We start from the raw sequence: 19,956 nt of genomic DNA on the forward strand, positions 1-19,956 counted from the left end.
TGCTGGTCTTTAATTTTTGCCCTTCGCATTGCAACACTGAGCGTTCACACAGAAATCATGAGGTTCTGAGTTCGAACTCCCGCTCAAGCATAAATTAAAAAAGAAAACTGCAAGGCAAGGTTTGGGTCGCGCGTATGCCGGACCCGGCATACTCATGCCGTATGGGCAGACTTGGCATAAGCATGTCGGGTCCGGCATAACTTTGGTAATTCCTTCATAAGTTTATGCCGGGTCCAGCATAACTTTGAGATCTCATGTCAACTTTTTACAGATTTTGTGACATCAAAATGCTCTATTAAAATTCAAGTGGTTTTTGTGTTAATGTGGCCTAAAGACTTTCTTTGCTACATTTCCTGTATTGGATATATTATAAGTGCTCTTGTTAATATATTATGGGGTAGTGTTACAAAAGAGTAGTTGTCGTGATTTTGTTCCATTATATCTAAGCCTAGTTTTTCATGAGTATTAACACTATGATAATTGTTGACAGCATTTGCATGACGATGAGTGGAAGAGGCCACGCACAAAGTTTTTATCATGAAGCCTTTTAGTTCTGTAATAATATTGAAAGGAGGACAATGAAATTCTTCCTAGGTACCCTCATCCGGTGGGGGCATACTTTTAATGGGCAAACTTTGATGCCGAACCCGGCATAAACTTGTGAAGGAATTACCAAAGTTATGTCGAACCCGACATACTTATGCCAAGTCTGCCCATAAGGCATAAGTATGCCGGGACCGGCATAAGTTTGGTAATTCCTTAACAAGTTTATGCCGTTGGGGGCATACTTTTAATGGGCAAACTTTTATGCCGGATCCGGCATAAACTTGTGAAGGAATTACCAAAGTTATGCCGGACCCGGCATACTTATGCCAAGTCTGCCCATAAGGCATAAGTATGTCGGGTCCAGCATAACTTTGGTAATTCGTTCAGAAGTGTATGCCGGTGGGGGCATAGCGAATTTAAACTCTGCCTTGCGATTTTTTTTTTAAATTTTGACCGTGTGGGGGTTCGAACCTGGAACCCATGAAGTTTAGCCGAAGGGCAAAATTTAAAGATTTTAAATATGAGGGGAAAAATTTAAAGACCACCCCCCAAAATCAGGGCGAATTGCCCTGACTTCTCAAAGACAAAATCAATTTACTATACACAAGCGTGCGTCTTGACTTTCATATAAAGAGTCATCTCAGCAGAATATATGAACATGAATATACTTTCAGCCTTTGTAATTCTTCAAGTCCGTGTATTGAAAATCCCATTAATTAGATTCACTAACAGCTAGCCCTGATAAAACTGATAGATAGAATCCAGGCTATAGAAAAGGCAAATGGATGTCATATTCGTTATATAGGTAAGCTAGAGACTCCGAGGGAAAATTTCATAGTTCCTTCCATCAATAAAACTAGTGGATAAAATTGCATAACCAACTCAAACTCCATCACGCTATTAGTCCAATATTATCCGATTAAACTAGTAATTGAGAGATAATATTAATTTAGATAATTTACAAAAGTCCTTCTAAGCTATTACTTGTAGTCTTTTTCTTCTTAATAGACGAAACATCAAAGTGGTCCTCATTTTGGACGAAGCTTTTCAATCATCAATCCTTATATTGTTGGAATCTAAGTTGCTCGGACTCTCCAAAAATGCAGCCGCATTCATGACGGATGCTCTAAAAATACATTACTTTTGGAGGATCCGACATGCACCTGTCGATATTTTTAAAGAGCCCGAGTAACATAGGTTGGAATTCACTTGTCAAATGTGCTCCTCCAGAGTCCGTTTACACTGTTCTTCTTCCAAAGATGTTTCCTCAGAAAACATTCCTATATCAATGATGTATTTATTTGATTGTGACTTGAAGATTAAGAATATAATCTCTCAGTTTCATTTTATGTGAAGGTGTTTTTCAGTTTCCCACCCGGTGATCGGTAACCGCAATGGATAAGGCCCCTTAAAGGGAAAAGCTTGCCAGGATACCACAATCCGTGGTGGTTATGTGAAGGTATTTGATTGTATACTAAGTTTAAGAAAAGATAGACTTTTAAAACTTGTGGTTTATGAACATGACATGATATTTTGTGGTTATAAAAACATGGAGTATCATTAAAGGTAAAATTAAATGAGAAGGCTAACGTCAAATTATTTCATAAAAATGCATCATTATTCTTGAAACAAAATAAAAGAGAAAAAATGTTACATAAAATTGATCATATAGGGTGCAGAAAATAAAAAAGCTTGACCTTTCAATATGTCACCTAGTAGTTACTCAGTACATGATCAGCTTGACATATAAAAGGAGACATAAAGTATAAAACATTTTAAAGGGGTCTGATTATAAGAGGCAACCCTTGTGTTGGCCTAAGAGAAAGCAAGATACAAGGGCAGTGCCTATAATTAGGAGATATGTCGAAGGCGAACCTAGTCAATATTAAGGACAACACAATCTTGTACTCCATGATAGACAAATTCCTACCAATACACATTCTTCCTCCAAATCCAAAAGGCAAGAATCCCATTTTGTGCTTGCATCCACCATGTGTCATGTCCTCTTTAAACCTTTCTGGTTTGAATTCATTGACATCTTCACCCCAAAGGTTCTTGTCATGGTGCATAGACACAACGTCAATCCAAATGTTTGTTCCTTTAGGAATGACAAGGTTGTCCACTTGAATGTTCTCTCTAACTTGCCTTTGTACATTTGGTGCTGGTGAATACAGCCTTAGCACTTCGTTCAACACCCATCCCATCTACATCAAAACAAGTAAACCATGAACTTTATTCATAATTACGACAAGAATCTAGATTTGAGTATTGTGTCGTAAGAAAAAAAAATGAATCGGAATTTTCTCTTTTACTCCCTCCATTTGTGATAGTGTTTGACTTTGCCATGATATATACTACAAAAAAGAGAGAATTTTGATAAATACAAAAAATAATCTTAAAAATAGCGATATTAAATACTTGGCAAAGTCAAGAATTTGAACAAGGTGTTCCAAGGAGTTCGAACTTGCGACGTAAAGCAATTTTTTAGTTATTTCTTTTTATGTCAAAGGGATTCAAAAATTTATACATACAAGGAAAATATCTTTTGTTCTATTTGTGCAGTACAATTTTCCAACTAAATTAATTATATCCGTTTTTTTTGCGGTAGCTCCACCACTTATAACTATAAGAGAATATTACTAAGGGTAAAATAGAAAATTTAATGTCTAAATTTTTTATACAAGTGTCTCATTCTTTTCACGATATACTTAAAATAGAAAAAGTTATCATATCATATGAAATAGATGAAGTAATTCTTTTGTGGGCAGAGGTAAGGAAAGGGAAGGGGAGATTAACCAAAAAAGAAAGGAAAGAAGAGAGGAAGAAAACTAATAAGACAAAAAATTTGGAAAGAGACATTGAGGCACGTGGTTGATGACTCATGTGTGAACTACAGTCACAACTTTTTTTTTTTTTTTTTTTTTTTTGTAAACACAACATTATGCTAGTACTAGCACGACAAGGTCCTATGTTTGGTTTATTCCCCAAAGACGAGATTTCCAATCCCCTAACACCCAAACTCCTTTGTCGTTTAAGATTTTGCCAAATTCGTTAAGAAATTATTTAAGTGCATTAAAAATTAATTATAAGTGTTGTTTGATTAAATTATCATTTATCACTCGTACTTCTTCTTGAAGATTGATAAGATTGGTGGACTTTATAGACTATATATAGATCATATATTAGAGTAAGATAGATTTACAAAACAAAAAAAAAAAAATCAATGCGTTCTTGGTTTCCTAACCGCAATATTTTGGACCGAATTTGATTGATTAAAGCTAAAAATAAATACTCCTTCTGTTCCCCTTTAAGTGATTTCTAGCTCTTATAATTTGGTCGAAAATAAGTGATTTTTAAGAAGCAAATAATATATTAACTAATTTTTCAAATTACCCTTGTCTAATAAGAGATTGAACAAACTTTTAAAAAGTCTACACAAGTTCGCATGAGTAAATTTTAGAAGAAATAAAGGTTAATGTAGTCAATATCATTCTTAATTAAGATTTCAAAATAGCTTTAACCTTTCTGAGGGAGTAATACTTAAAAATAGGTCCATCGGATTACCTTTGTGAGACCATTAAGCTTTGTAACATCAATTTCACCTTCTCCAAAAACTTGCTTGATTTCCTCTCTAAGCTGAGTTTGCCATTCTTTATGTAAGGACAGAAGCAACATTGTCCAAGTGAGTGCCAATGCCGAGGTCTCATGACCTCCAAAGAAAAACGTCTTACACTCGTCCACTACTTCCCTCGTAGTCAATTCCTTCCTTAACGGGTCATCCGTGCCATTACTCACTTGACCTAGCAATAGACTCAGAAGGTCATCTGAGTCATGATTTTTGTCCATCTTTTTTCGATCTTTAATGATCGATCCAAGGAGAACATCGATCTCTTTACCGAGATTCTTGACTTTCAAGATCTCTTTAGAGCACATCAACTCGCCATATGGTACTCCAACGTACCGTATGGACTTGAAAAGAGTGACTTGCATTGTTCTTATTTTATCAAACACCTTTTTTCCGTTTTTGTAGTTGATGCCAAAGGTTGATTTTGCGATGATTTCGGCTGCTGTGCTCATGATATCGTTCTCCACGTCCATTTCTAGCTTCTCATCGGAGTCGATGAGGGCTGCCCATCGCTCTAACATATTTGTGGCAGACTCCACCATCAAGCTTGCTATACCCTGTCAAAAGACAGGCCAGTGATTTTTGCGTGACACACACTCTAAAGTTGGATGTCTTTTACATAATAAAAATAGAAAAGTGATTTGTGTGATAAAGTCAAAATTGAATGACCACCGATAAAACTTATCTGCAAATATATAGGATATACTTGATAAGTCATATTAATTAACAATTTAAAATATCTAAAAGACATCTGAAAATTTGGGATCAAAGAAAACCTTAACTATTTGACTTTCAAAATTGAATACCATAAATTGGCACCAAAGTAGTAGTAATTTCAATGGCTTTGACAGTATACATAAGAATTAGTGATCTTTGCAATACTTTTCTAAGGGAAAGCTAGTTCAGAACATTAACGATATTTGATTTTGAAATACATTTTCATTTTTACGCTATTAATGTGAGTGATTTTTAACCCTTAATTAGCCATTTCCCACATGAATCTGTGGTTGAAGCGCTAATATTCCTCGATCAACATGATGCAAGCTTGTCAAGTCCTGACTGATATGGTAATGAAAGGAGAATATTTTTCCGGATTAATACATAGAAAACCCCTTAAACTTGTCAATGAATTTCATTTAAACATCCGAATTAAGGCTTATTTCAATTGAACACCTAAACACAGAATAAAGTATTCCTATCAGACACATTCGGTTCAAGTTTCAATTGTTTTTTGTGCGTGTGCGTGTTTTCAAGTGTCTATTTGGTAGTTAAGTTAACCGTATAAAATATATCATTTCATTTAAATATACACAATAGTCTTAATTGGAATAGGTCCGAGGTTTTATGGTTTATTGAGGAAAATACATATAACTAAAGGATGTGATATATTTTAAGTATTTAAATTATCTATGTAAGGGGTGCTAGAGAAAACGCACAAGAGTTTCTTCAAAATTTGAACTGAAAGTGTCTAAGAGGAACACCTTATTATATGTTCAAGCGCTCAATTGTAATAAATTTTAGTTCGAGTGTCTAAATAAAATTTGTTGGCAAAATGAAGGGTTGTCTATGTATTAAGCCTATTTTTCCACACTGTGTATTGTATTTACAGTGTCATATATACACGTGTGAAAGGGGTAAGTTTGAACTAGAATATCATATCACATGAAATAATGCCTGCATCTGTCCTTATCCTTATCTAGTCTAACACTTGCCAAATAAAAAATGTCTATATCATGATGAAGCATGGTTTACGTCGATACTATAAAATATATGATATGTACCATGTTACTATCCAGTTTTAATACAAAATATATATGAGTGTCATGATGTAATTACTATTCAGTTTAATTATAAGTGTCATGATGTAATTAAATGTAATTACTATTCAGTTTAATTATAAGTGTCATGATGTAATTACTATTCAGTTTAATTACAATGATACTGTAAAAAGAAAAGTGTACGTAAATATGTATTTGATTGTGCTCAAAGAATGACTAGATGAAAATGGTTCTTACAGAAGATACTAAGAGTACCCATTATCTGTCTTTGATTGGGTTCCTAATTAAGAATGTAAGAGATACAATCAAACTTTTGATAACGAAGTACATTGCCTCAATATTTTTTATTGCTATAGCAAAATGCTTTTATAGATATCATATAATATAATATGAAAAATTGATTTCAAAGAAAAAGTAAGCGTTATAGTGAAGTGTTATTATAGAGAATTGCTGTTATAGAGAGATCCGACTGTACCTTCAAGCTGGCAAGGGTAAAAGCAGGATTAATAACATGCCTGCGTTTAACCCATTCATCACCTTCCATCATAACAAGTCCATTCCCAAATATTGGATCTCTATCCCTCTTAAATACTCTTGGTTTTCCCCAACTTTTGCTCATTACAACCCCAGACATCTTCTTGATAAATTCAGGATCTGCAATGTATAGAAATGGTTCTGTTCCCAGCCAGTAGATAAATACTTTACCTACAAGATATTAACGAATAAATATTGGTTCAGTTTGATGGCATACTGCACAAACATAAAGAATATCAATATGACTCGATACGGAGTTTAAAAAATAAAGGAACACGACCTTTGAAACTTTTTATGGCTTTAAACATGTTATATGAGTATTTATGACACGCTAGCTCTTATAGCCATAGAAATGTCATGACACGTTTAAAATCACAAACTCTAAGGGTACTTTTGGTATATGCCAAAAGTAGGATCAGATGCAGCCTTTCAGCTACACATACATAATCGTGTCCTTTCAACCAGGGGTGGATCTACATGGAGCTTAGGGGTTCAACTCCCTTCGTCGGAAAATTACACCGTATTTATAAGAGCAAATTTGTATTTTATGTGTATATATTAAATGTTGAACCCCCTTAACACAAGTCAAAAGCTTATCTCAGTGGAAAGGGGGTCCAAATTTATGTCGAGCATGCAAGTTCGAGTCTTACTGACAACAGTTTCTTTAATTTTTGAAGTCCTTTAACAAAAATCCTGCCTCCGCCGCTACTTTCAACCACGTTGTATAAAATGAAACACATACAGATACAGTATTATATATCAAAATAATGTGTTGAATACTTACCATGCAATTTCTGCCACAGAACATAGTATGGGAATACAAATGAATGGATGTCATTGCTAATATTGCTCAAAGAAGTGGAAGTAGCTGTTTTCTTCATCAACTCCTTCATGTCCTTTATGTTTCCAAGAGGGAAACTTGGAACTGGTCCGTCAAATCCATTTGCCCTAAGCTTTCGATACTTCAACTTAGGCAAAATCCAACAAGTATATAATACTTTCCATACCATAATGAAAAAAATGACACTCATGCTTAACAAGCTAACAACTTTAGAATAGCGGATGAATTCCATCTTCACTATGAGTGTTATCAAGTTTGATGGATTGTTTTGGAAGGCAGAGATAGCACTTTTCCTGTTATGGGTTATATAAGGGAAATTGATGCCTATTTATGTAGAGAAAAAAATTTGTATATAGACTCGTGAGAACAGTTTACTAGTACAAAAACTTTTTGAACGTGTTTTATTTTAAGTCATTTTTGTCGGATGTGTTATATGCTCGTCCTTGATTTTCATAGTATAACTTTGCGGCTCAAAAACGAGTAACACATTCTCTATTGCCACGCTATTGCCACGCATAGACTAATTTGAAGAGGAGATAAGATCTCTTAGTCTCTTACAATTTAAATAGAAAAAAATAATTTTTTTAGATTTTTTACGTATTTTTTTTTTCAGATTTCTTATATGTAAAAAAAAAGATATCTTGTAAAAGAGTCATAAAACTAAAAAAAAAATTATGAAAGGCCAAATTTGTAAAAGGCCTAATTCAACGAGATACTCGTAAATGTGTAATGTTATCAACGGCTGAGATTATACTAATACAAGATATTTTTACAGGCAATGCTTGTACTTTAATATACAAGATATACAAAAAAAAATAAAAAAATAATAATAATAATAATATACAAGATATACTAATGCTTGTATATTACCAGTTAATTGTAAATTAATGGCCAAAACACATCTAAACTATCGCTTTTTTGTGAGTTTCTTATCTGAACTATCCCTCTATCAGGTGTTCGAGTTTCTACCTTAACTATCACTAACTATTTATCAAAACACACCTCAATTATTAGTTTTTTTCTTTTCCTACCTGAATAATTGAGGTAGGAAAAGGAAACAAATAATTGAGGTAGGAAAAAGGAACAACTAATAATTGAGGTGTGTTTTAATAAATAGTTAGTGATAGTTCAGATAAGAAACTCGTAGACCTAATAGTTTTTATAGGAAACTCACGAAAAAGTGATAGTTTGTATGTGTTTTTGACCATTGTCTCATTTTAAATATTAGGGGTGAGAACTGAGAGAGTGAAATTGAATTTGGGCAAGTTAAAATGGGTTGAGAAAATATGGATCACGATCAGGCGCCCATATTTATGTACAGATAAAATACGGATAAGAGTGATTAATGGGTAGGTTGAGTATAGGTTAGCCCATAATTTTACCCATACTTAATTAGGTGTGAGGTGTGCAACAAACTACTCTTCAATACAATACTTAATTCTTCAAAGAGATTCACAAGTCTGTACATTTTCAGTATTATATTATCAACAAACAACTTATGCCGATATTAAAATAGTTATCTCTATTTCTTATTAAAAAATAAATATTATTCCAAACTTTACTATAAGCATATCCAGATATAGAGGAAAACCAAATATAATTCTCCCCAACGGCATGATTCATGAAGAAAAATAAAATACTGTATGAGAAGTTATAGTAGACTCACTTTGTTATTCTCATAATAATTCATTTTCTTCTCTATTTTGTCATCACCTCAAGACAAAAATGTCGACATGTATCTTCTTCTCAATTTTATTAGTAGCTCTTCTCATACTGTTTTTTTTTTTTTTTTTTTTTTTTTGTTTCCTGTTTTTTTTCCCAGTTCATAAAACAGAAAGGATGTATTTAATTTATTTCTGTCTATTTGTTAGGTATTGTACATCCCTTTTATTATCTTAAAGGTCTAGTAAGATCAGTTTTTATGTTTTTTCAGCTGGTGGGTACTGGCATAGTGGCATATGAAAAATGGATGGGATAACATCGAATCTAGAGTTAATTTGATTAAATTTTAAAATTAAATTGAATTAGATTAATTTAATATCTTAATATTAAAATTTATATATTTGAAATTACATGAGAAGTACTATAAGTTACAATTTTTGTCATATCAATTTGATAAAAAAGTGCATCTTAAAATATTGATCAAAATTCATATAATTTGAATCTCAAAAAATGAAAAGTGTCACATAAATTGAGACAGACGGAATAAGTGTGGATCCAAGAATTTTTATCGTCCGCACGGAGGATAATTGGTCCTTCCACAATGTTAAGGACCATTGGTTAAAACCCCACGTGTTCGTCAATCATACTGATCTTTTCTCATAAGGTGCTGTCCAGCTCATCATTTGGATCAATTTCAACGTCAAACTAAAAAAAAAAAAAAAAACTGATAACAGGTTCTACTCTATTTATTATTATTATATTAATAAATTAATAAATTAATATTATCCCACATGATAAAAAATAATTGTTGAATTTATCGATGAGCCCCTACGCTTATCAGTACATTATATTTAGACACTCGATTTATGGTCATTTTTAATTGAACACTTGAACACGTGATAATATGTTTAAATTAAATCCTTTCGGTTCAAAATTTGAAAAAGTTTTACGCGTGTTATCAATCGACCAGATCATTACATAGATAAGTTAACCACATAAAATATGTCTTCTCTTTAATTATACACATCAATAGAAACAAGTTTGAGGTATTATGGCTTATTGACACTAATGCGTATAATTAAAGAAGATGATGTATAATTCCAACTCTCATTTACACATAGTGTTATACCCCATTTTAACCGGATCAAAGCAAAGTACAACATATTGGTGATTTCTAATTATTTAACTTAAGGAGTCGCCACCTAATTATTTTAAATGGTGAATTAGGACACCTAATTATTAACTAGGATAAAGCTAAACTAAACTCCATTTTTCAAGGTCTTACGAGCCTAATAAATTCTAGGTAAAGGTTCTAAATATCCTAATGAAAAGGTGTTAAGCATCCATTAGAATCCATTAAACACGGTTACCGACCAAACTTAGGTTAATTAAAAAAAGAGTTAGAATATACCACTAAACAATTTTAAAAATATACTATCTATAATAGCTAAGTGCAGATTAGCTTAAAAGGATAATGCCAACATCTAAAACACAAGAGGTGAATGTAAAGTCCATTCCCAAAAGAAGTTCAAATTAGATAAAACCCGATTTTGAATGTATTAGAAAGAGCATTGAAGGCATTCGTTTTGCAATAAAAAAAATGTTTTACTTGCTTGCGAGGAACTTGGCTGTAAAAGGTACTTTCATTGAAATGCCAAGGAAATTAGTGCCGGTTAATTTAATATTTTAAGGAAATGGTGGGCCTAATGGACCCAAAATATGGTGCTAAACTGCAAGTGCTAAAAAAAAACAAGGGTGAGCTAGAAAAGATTAATTTTAGAAAGTTTTGACATGATACATCTTTGAGCTAGAGATAAAGAAAAACCATTCAGGGATCATTCTCTTAAAATAAAATTGGACCTCTTGAATAAAGAAAAGAGACATATTTCCTACTAAAGTGACCAAATGCTCGTCTTTCAAATTGAGCGAAAAACTGCTTTCATTTGAACATTTTAGAATAAATTAGCTTTTAAAACAAATGCTTATTCGTCTAAGTAAAAAAAAAAAAAATCGACTCATATAATAAAGAGACTCTTAAAAATTGAGCTCAGAGTAGTGTTCTGGAAAGTGTTACTTTCTATACTCACTAAATTAATATTCCCTATATCCCCCTCTAATTTAAGTGTTCTCAGTAGACAATCTTAAGCCAATAACAAACATTCACAGCTAGGAAAATAAAAAGTTAATTGATCCTAAGACGAGCTAAAGAATGCAACAGAGCGCCTTTCTCCTCTCTTCGGATGTTTTCAAGAGAGGAGAGAATCGAATGTAGAATAGATGCGGGTCTAAATCTAGCGGCAATATCGAGTCTCGAAATGAGACTCCTTGTGGCATTGAGAGTCTTTTATGAAGACTCCATTTTTTGCTTCCAAAGTGTACATGCAAAGAAAGGGAGATAAAGATTAGTATTTGAATAGAGACTGTTTAAACCAATCATTTCTCAATCAAAGTCAATGAGAGAGCAGCAAAAAGGTCAAAAATACCACATTTAGTGGGCAGCAACATGATACTAGAAAGTACTTTTACGAAATAAAAAAAAAGTACTCGTTTTACAGCACAGTGAGAGATTACTCTAAACAACATCTTAGATATCAGTATTATAATTTGTAGAAATGCTGGAGCATGGAAGGCATTTTAAACTTAAACATACATGACAGCATTCTTTCCATTCTCATAGCACATTAAGACAAGCGACAAAGAGTTTGAAATTTATATCTCTTTAGAGGGCCAAGTTGAGTTTTGGTTTAAGTGATAGGTTGTTGTTTTACCATTTTAAACACACATGGGTAATCAAGCAAATTTGAGATCAATACTTGAGCATAATCTCAGTAACTTAAAAGACGCAGCAAGTATATTTTGAAATCATTTGGACTGAATTCAAGAAGCATTTGTAAAATAATACTTAGATTCTAAGAGATTTAACCCAAACAGGGAAGAAAACTGGGAAATAACATGTTTAGCTAAGTAGGGGGGTGACCTTGCTACTCAACGTGCTGGTGACTTCACTGGGGATCAATTTGTTGTTAACACACTTAAAGCTGGTTTTGAACCGAACCTTTTTCGGGTGCAGCAAACTAGGGCTTTTAGGTCCCGAATCCGCTTCGATCAACCAAAAGTTTCAAACAGAAAAGACGAAATATGATATGTGGCTGTTTTTTTTTAGAGTGAGATACAGTGGCTGCTCAAACCCCCCCCCCCCCCCCAAAATGGTCTCAAACGTTGGTATTTATAGAATAGGATTAGGGTTCTAGGACGTTTTGGGCGGGATTTTTAAGCTTAATTCTTGAGTTTCAAAATGGCCTCTCTGGTAGATCTGAGGCAACATGGAAGAGAAAATCGGGGGGACAGAGGTCTTGATGCCAAATATGGTGAAAACGCATCAAGTAAAAATGTAAACCTTTTACCTTGCCTTGTTCTATAATGGAAAAGAGGAAAGAAATTTGAATTGCTTTGTCAGCCATCTCTGAATTGTTTTGTTTTTACCCTTACAAAGGTTTTCTTGGAATGGATATATGATCTTTGCTTGTGGGATATGAAGGTCAAACAATTGTTAAATGGAGAAAAATGCCAAGAGTTTTTTTTGCTGCCATGGCAGAGAAGGAGGAAGGTGGCGGGTGAGAGGCAAACAAAAAAGAAAACCCTAAGATTTTTAGGGACTCAAGGGTATTTTGGGATGTTTACGTGGATTAAGTGAGGGCAAAATGGGTATCTTACAATAATGAGGAATTTCGGATTTTTGTATGCTTCTGACCGTGTGGCACTGACATGGCGCTTGCGTGGCATCCACGTGGAAAAGTTATGTAGAATGGGCTGTGTCGATTGGGTTCTCCTTTGGGCTATTAGGATCATATTTTATATGAATTGGGCTAGTATGAAGCCTATTTATTTTGGACTTAATATACTTTCTTCCTTATAGTTATTTGGGCTCCTAAATTAAGATGAAAGACACTTCTTTGGTTAATTATATATTAACGTGTGCTAAAGTATTACCTAATATGAAAATATATTTATTAGTACTCAAATAAAATTATACGATATCGTAATAGCCACGCAATAATATTTTTTAAAGTTTAAAAGTAAGTAAATGCCATCGTGTAAATATATACAATAAATGTGATGCGTAAGATGTTAAAAGTGATGCAATATAATAATAATAATAATAATAATAATAATAATAATAATAATAATAATAATAATAGTAATAACGGTAATAAAATGATAATAGCTAATGACTATAGTAGGACAATGAAAAACGACGATATTACTAGAAAGCTAATAATGGTAGTAAAGTATAAATAACTATTCTTAAGTTGTCAAAACTATTAGAAGCGCAAATAAATATTTTGGATGAAAGGCGGGACAAAATTGGGTGTCAACACATAGTATGCCGCCAATTCTTTTGTTCATTTTACCCCTAATTGAAGCTTTAAACCATTGTAAACAAGAGCGAATTTTTCACATTTTTTTGGATATAGAAATGTTTTACAAAATATGGGATAATCACATTTTACATAATTTAGGATAAAATAGTTAAGTTAAACATGAAATGCTAAAGTTCCATACAGATTTAAGAAATTACAATATAGATTTCTGAATAAAAAAAATTAAATTAAGAAATATTTAAAAACAGAGGAAAAGAAAGCAAAAGCGATTCCCGTGGTAGCGGTGAGCGAAATGGGAGTAGCCTACATCATTTCTTAGCATGCATTTTAAGGAAAAGGAAAGATCAAGTAAGAAAATAAAAAATTTCATTTTTCAATTTCTTTTCTATGGTTTAATTTGAAGGAACATCTACAAAAGTATTTTGTCATATCAAGACTTTGAATTATTTAATCTAAATGCTATCTTTATTTATAAGTTAACTTCATTGACTTCATCATACAATAATATTTGTAGCATCAAAATTTTTTGACAACACTTGAAAACGTGAGTATTATTTTTTGCAAAAATGGGTTAGCCAACATGAGTTTAATTGAGAAAAAATGATAAGGTTAATCCAACGTATAGTAAAACTCAATTTGGATCATTAAAGACTTTAATTTCAAAAAATCTCACTAAAATAAATACTAGTAGAAAAGCTATGGTGCTTGCATTTGTTTTAAAATAAAAGGATAGTCTAAAATATATTCTAAGAAAAATATTACTTTTTAACTTATAAAAACTTTTTATATAATTTAATATTTTAGAAATATTCAAAAATTGGCGAACTACTTTTAACACTAATACAATGTTACAAAAACAAAACAAAAAGCAAGAGTAGCCACGAAGAAATTGCAAATATAAACTTTTATGTAAGCCAAATGTCACTAGTATAAAGTTATAATATTGTGGTTACGCTTCTCCCAGTGAGTTGATAGTCAACTTGTGATTAGGAGCAGGCTTATACGTTGGTCAAATCAGGTTATAAACCATTTTAAATTTATTTGAGTATTTGGTAAAATTAAAAAGTAATTTAAATTAAGTTAAAAAGTGCTTAAAATAAGTCAAAACTAGGAAGTTGCTTAATCCCCCCCCCCCCCCCCCCCCTTTTTTTTTTGGCTTTAAAGCCATTTTAGTTTGACCAATAACTTTACCTTTTTATCCCTTATATTTTCTGTTAATTCCAATACTACCCTTATTTCTAAAAACCCTTTAATCACTTTTATCCAAACACGTAACTGCTTATTTATAAAATAACTTTAAGCATTTGTGCTTAAAAGCCACTTTTATTCAGCTAATCTAAATGGGCTCTAGGTTTGTGAAAGCAAAAAAAAAAAAAATCAAGGGATTTAAGCTGTGTTTGGTATGGCAGAAAATATTATAAATTTTTTTCATAATTGGTTGTCAAAATTATTTTTAAAATTTAATTACCACTAAGTAGCCGTTAGTGGCTTATTTTATTAAAATAAATAATATACAAAGGGAAAAAAGTGAAGCAACAAAAGTAAATAGGAAAGCGTAAAGTCACTTTCCTAATTCTCATATGAGACATCAACCAAACTAAGCCCTAGATTCTCTCCTATGTCTCAAACTTTCCATTGCCACCGGAGCTTCGTCGGAGAAGATTCAAGAACATTTGTTGATGTCAGAGCTTCTCTCGTCACAATTCAGATTAGGTCCATCTTCAAATGTAAAAAATCATCTTTTTTTAGGAAAATATATTTTTTTTTAAATGAGGAAATGACTTCCTTAATAGAATTAGAGAAACAAGTTTTATAAATAACATTTCACATTAATTGTCAACCCTGCAACACCCCGCCCCCGATCCCACCTCCATAGCCTCACAACCTCTCTACCCCATCCCTCAACCCCATCATCCACCTCCTACACCTAGACTTGGGCAACAAGTTGAGCCGGTTCAGGGCTCGACTTGACTTGATTTTGGTCAAAAATTAGCTTAGGTCAGTAAAGCTTGGGCTCTGATTGCTCGCTTTGGTCAAACAATAATTACTTAAAAATTAAAATTCATCCATTAATCTTAATTAAGTTAGCAATATGTCAATTCAATAATTATTATTTATCAGATAAATTTAAAATTTTGTACTTCTTTAATTAATATGATGTAGTTAAACTTTTTATTGACATCATTACTTACTACTTTATGAGTGATTCGAAATGTAATTAATATATAAATTGAAGAATTCCAAGTTTTAAAAAAATTATATTGTATAGTAATTTTGAATTTATTGTTGCTTTATTTTTATTTTTTTGTTTTTTGCCTTTCATCTGAAAGTTAATTGTATGTTCAATATTAAGTTAACATCATCTAAACTTGAATTCTAATTTAGACTAATAATGCACGTAATGCAATTGCCCTTGAATGCAATTACTACTTTAAACTAGTAATGCTTATATTTTATTTAATTAATCAATTTATTATAAATTTAATTTTTTTTAATAGCATATCACTATGCAAAGCTAAACATTGAAGAGCCAATTGGGGCTCGGCTCGTCTCGAGCACGTTTATATTTTAGAAAAGCTCGATTGAGCTCGTCTCGATTCTGTATAGTAAAAAGCTCGATTAAACTTAGTTCAGTTGGGTCAGTTGGCTTAACTCGACACCCAGGCCTACCCGCACCCTATATGTTTTCCTACATTACTTTCTCCGGTGCTTCACCTCTATTAAAACCATCTCAAAAGTCAAATCACTAGTACTTTCTCACCTATACTTCCCCCATATTAGGCCTGTGCACAAATCGGTTCAATCCGAATTTTCGAACCGATTCGAAACAATTCGGATAATTTAATTTGGATAATACAATTCGATTTCGATTTACAAATGCAATTGTAAAATATTACGGTTTAACGGTTCGGATACGGTTTGCTTCAATTATCAACCGAACCGATCCGAACAAACCGAATATATATGCCACTAGTGACTAATATGACTAATTTGGTATATGTAATGTGGTGTTGGCAGATTTGTATGCTTGCACAAGTTGTCAAACTCTTGTTTTGCTATTTATATGCTATTATGCTTGCAAGTTTATGATTTTTTCTTGGTTAATGTCTTGGTTATAAGGCTGCAAGTTTAGGATCTCATTATTTTTTGTTATATTTACTCTAAAACTGAAATGAAATAGTTGCTTGTTTAAATTTCGAATAAACCGAACAAATCGATTTGTGTAACCGAACCGAAACAATAAAAACGAATCAAATTGAACCTAGAATGGATCGAGTTTGGTTGAGAATTTTAGAAAGTCGAAATTCAAAATTTTAACTCGATGATGGCCAAAACCGAACCGAACCGATTCGTGCACAGGCCTACCCCATATCGCCTGCAAACCACCAATTTCCTTTTCATCTATTGGAGATATCATCTGTCATCCATTTCCTTATTTATTTTCTTATTTACCTATTTAACTTATTCATTTTTATGTCTTAAGCATTTTATTTTTATATTTTTCTTTTCTTTTTCTCCAATATTTCTGCCTCCTTCCTTCCGTGAACGCTAACCACGACTTTTTTCTCTTCTTTTTACAAGATTTTAACATTTTTGTCTCCCTACATTCCTCCTAAGTTAACAAACAAGATTTTTTACTCCTTATTTATTCACAAAATTCCCACAACTTTGCTTTTTCAACTCGAGCTTGACAAACAAGAGTAAACTTGATGCACATCCTGAACTTTTCATGTAGGGTAAATAACACAAAAATTACTTAACTATCACTTTTTTTCACAAAAGTCACTTAACTATCGTTTCTAACACAAAAATCACTTAACTATCACTTGTTTTTTTCCACAAAAGTCACTTAACTATCATTTCTAACACAAAAGTCACTTAACTTTGAGTAAACTAAGTTACTAACACAAAAGTTATTAAACTACTTTCCGGTGTCACTAAACCACGTTATGGTGAATAACTCATCTTTTACTCTTTTTTTTTTTTTTGAAAAATAATAAATTAAAAAATGCTTAAAAAGGTTCAACCCAACCCGACCCAAAATTAATTATTACTCCCTCTGTCCCAATTTATATGATACGGTTCAGATTTTGAGTCAAAACAGTTTAATTTTGACCGTGAATTTAGGCATGTGATCTTTAAGTTTTTTTTTAAAATAAAAGGTATATATTTGAAAACTACGTAAAAAAATACTTTAAGTCACGATAATTGACAATTCAAAATATTTAAAAGATATATAAAAAAAATTACGGTCAAAGAAACACTTGTTTGAATCTCGAAATCCAAAAGGTGTCACATAAAATGGGAGTGAGGGAGTAAATTTTTTGGGTTGGGTTGAGCCTTTTTAAGTAATTTTTAATTTATTAGATTTTTTTTTAAAAAAAAGAGAGTAAAACATGAGTTATTCACCGTAAAGTGGTTTAGTGACTTTTGTGTTAGTATACTCAAAGTTAAGTGACTTTTGTGTTGGAAACGATAGTTAAGTGACTTTTGTGAAAAAAAGTGATAGTTAAGTGACTTATGTGTTAGAAATGATAGTTAAGTGACTTTTGTGGAAAAAAAGTGATAGTTAAGTGACTATCTGTGAAATTTACCCGCTAAATGTATTGTAGAATCCATTAATTTGTTGAATGTGATCCTTATTTTCGGTTTTATAGTATATAGTATATTTATGTTGTACGTATATAATATTTATGTGACAATTTTTTATATACTATAATATACCATATATACCATGTGAGAATATATTAAAGGTGTATATTAAGTATACCTATACGTAATACATTACATATTTGATATGTTTCTCTGAATATACCACTAATATACCATTGTTTCTACTATTATATACCATCAAAATACGTTTAAATATACCATATTCTGTTTATATACATACATTAATGTACCATTTGGGATTTTTAATTTTTTGGGGTTGGGGGATAAGAGTGGGTTGGTGGGGGTGACGGGGTAGTGGAATATTATATTTTGTTACGGTGTGGATTATTGATTGAAATTTCTGTTTTTATGCGATTGGGAGTTCAAAATAGGATTTGGTTATTGGGGGTAAAAAAAAAGGTTCTGCTAGGAAGTGTAAATTGAATTTATAACTAAATGTAATAAATTAAATTTTCCAACTTTGCTAGTTATAAACTTAAATTTTGAAGCTCTAGTAGGAGTAGGACTTATTTAAATGTTCTTGTAAGCAGCTAGAGCTTATTGCACTTTAGGTTCTTTCAATTAGTCCTGTAGTGACTAGTGACTTTTGTTAGCGAAGCAGTGATGGAACCAGTATTTTATTATGGGGGTTCATGATTTAATATATATGTATAAAAAAGATTTTAAACATACATACAAAGTATAATTTTTTATATGTACAACATGATTTTCTTATTAAGGGTGTTCAAAACTTTCTATGTTGGTAGTCCTCAGTAGCCAAGTTCCTATGGTACAACTTCACTTATTCTTCTTTTTTTGGTAATAACTTTACTTATTCTTAAGAATAAAGACGGCAGCTTGTTTTCTTCTCTCTTTCTCAATTTGCCGGTGTATTACCACGTTGAGATTGTAGAAGTACAAGGGCATAAGATAAAGGAAAAATTACAGCACAATGCTTTTAGGTGATCCAGTTTATGAAATATGACAAATTGTATAGGTATCATATATTTATATATATAATATACATATAATATACATTATTAGTGCGCAAGTTTTGTATATTTCGGCCATATTGATAAATAAGTTTAGCCGAACTGCACATATCGGTAAGTTTGGCAAATGATAAAATACGAGTCTGATGTTCTGTGCCTGTAAAGAGCTTCGGCTTTTTGTTAGTGTCATCATTTGACCAGAGGAGGAACAATGTTAAAAATAATAAAACTCTTTGAATCAGCGAGTACAAACCAGGGTCCATAGCTCAGTGGTAGAGCATTTGACTGCAGATCAAGAGGTCACCGGTTCGAACCCGGTTGGGCCCTAAAATTTTTATCTAAATTTTTTCCACTAGCTTTTGTTTATATCTTGTTTCAAAATCCCCTCCTTGCTTATTAAAGTACCTGACGACTATATATGAGATGACCAACATGCTAAATTTGATTTCTGATCTCTAATCTTTAATTTTTTTTTTTTTTTTGACGAGTCAAGTTTCTATTGACCAATATATGTGGAGTGCACTATCAAAGGGGAAGTGTTATGGAAATCTAGAGCTCGTTAATAAAAGTAAAAATGTCCTTTTTGAAAATTCAAATGGAAAGTCGATTTTAAGATTTAGTTTGCTCGTTATGGAAATCTAGAGCTTGTTAATAAAAGTAAAAATGTCCTTTTTGAAAATTCAAATGGAAAGTCGATTTTAAGATTTCGTTTGCTCGATTTGAAAATATGAACAAAAGTGATTCTAGAAAAAAAAATAAGGCAAATGTGTGCCACTTTTGTAACGGCAAGGACAAAAGAATACTCAACTATTAATGAAGGGCAAAAGTAATCTATGTGTGTTAGTACAAATATAATTTTAATCCTTTTCCGTAGTAATAATAATAATAATAATAATAATAATAATAATTTCAGTACATAGGATAAACTAGTGAGAAGAATAGC

General features: G+C 32.1%; 1 protein-coding gene, 1 long non-coding RNA gene and 1 other non-coding gene across 3 annotated transcripts; 1 reads left to right on the plus strand and 2 right to left on the minus strand.

The window, feature by feature from the left end:
• Nucleotides 1–2,182: 2,182 nt before the first annotated feature.
• Nucleotides 2,183–7,649, minus strand: LOC132626237 (cytokinin hydroxylase-like). The gene is made up of 4 exons (XM_060341042.1): nt 7,268–7,649; nt 6,425–6,654; nt 4,111–4,728; nt 2,183–2,750 (listed from the first exon to the last, which is right to left on the minus strand). The coding sequence occupies exons 1-4, from the start codon at nt 7,554–7,556 to the stop codon at nt 2,322–2,324; spliced, it is 1,566 nt and encodes a 521-aa protein (XP_060197025.1). The 5' UTR covers nt 7,557–7,649; the 3' UTR covers nt 2,183–2,321.
• Nucleotides 7,650–10,871: 3,222 nt separating this feature from the next.
• Nucleotides 10,872–12,816, minus strand: LOC132626238 (uncharacterized). The gene is made up of 2 exons (XR_009577208.1): nt 12,391–12,816; nt 10,872–11,351 (listed from the first exon to the last, which is right to left on the minus strand). It is a non-coding gene; the product is annotated as an uncharacterized LOC132626238 (long non-coding RNA).
• A 6,452-nt stretch (nt 12,817–19,268) lies between these two features.
• On the plus strand, nt 19,269–19,340 carry TRNAC-GCA (transfer RNA cysteine (anticodon GCA)). The gene has a single exon. It is a non-coding gene; the product is annotated as a tRNA-Cys (tRNA).
• The last annotated feature ends 616 nt before the right edge of the window (nt 19,341–19,956 follow it).

The sequence above is a fragment of the Lycium barbarum genome, chromosome 2 (genome assembly GCF_019175385.1).
Source record: "Lycium barbarum isolate Lr01 chromosome 2, ASM1917538v2, whole genome shotgun sequence".
Classification (NCBI taxonomy): Eukaryota; Viridiplantae; Streptophyta; class Magnoliopsida; order Solanales; family Solanaceae; genus Lycium; species Lycium barbarum.

Excerpts from the sequence above, each read along its gene's own strand:
- LOC132626237 (XM_060341042.1), bottom strand. The coding sequence starts at position 7,556 with ATGGAATTCATCCGCTATTCTAAAGTTGTTAGCTTGTTAAGCATGAGT. Across the intron at positions 6,655-7,267 it reads TCTGTGGCAGAAATTGCATG|GTAAAGTATTTATCTACTGG; the intron begins GTAAGTATTCAA and ends AATATCTTGTAG. Across the intron at positions 4,729-6,424 it reads TTACCCTTGCCAGCTTGAAG|GGTATAGCAAGCTTGATGGT; the intron begins GTACAGTCGGAT and ends GTCTTTTGACAG.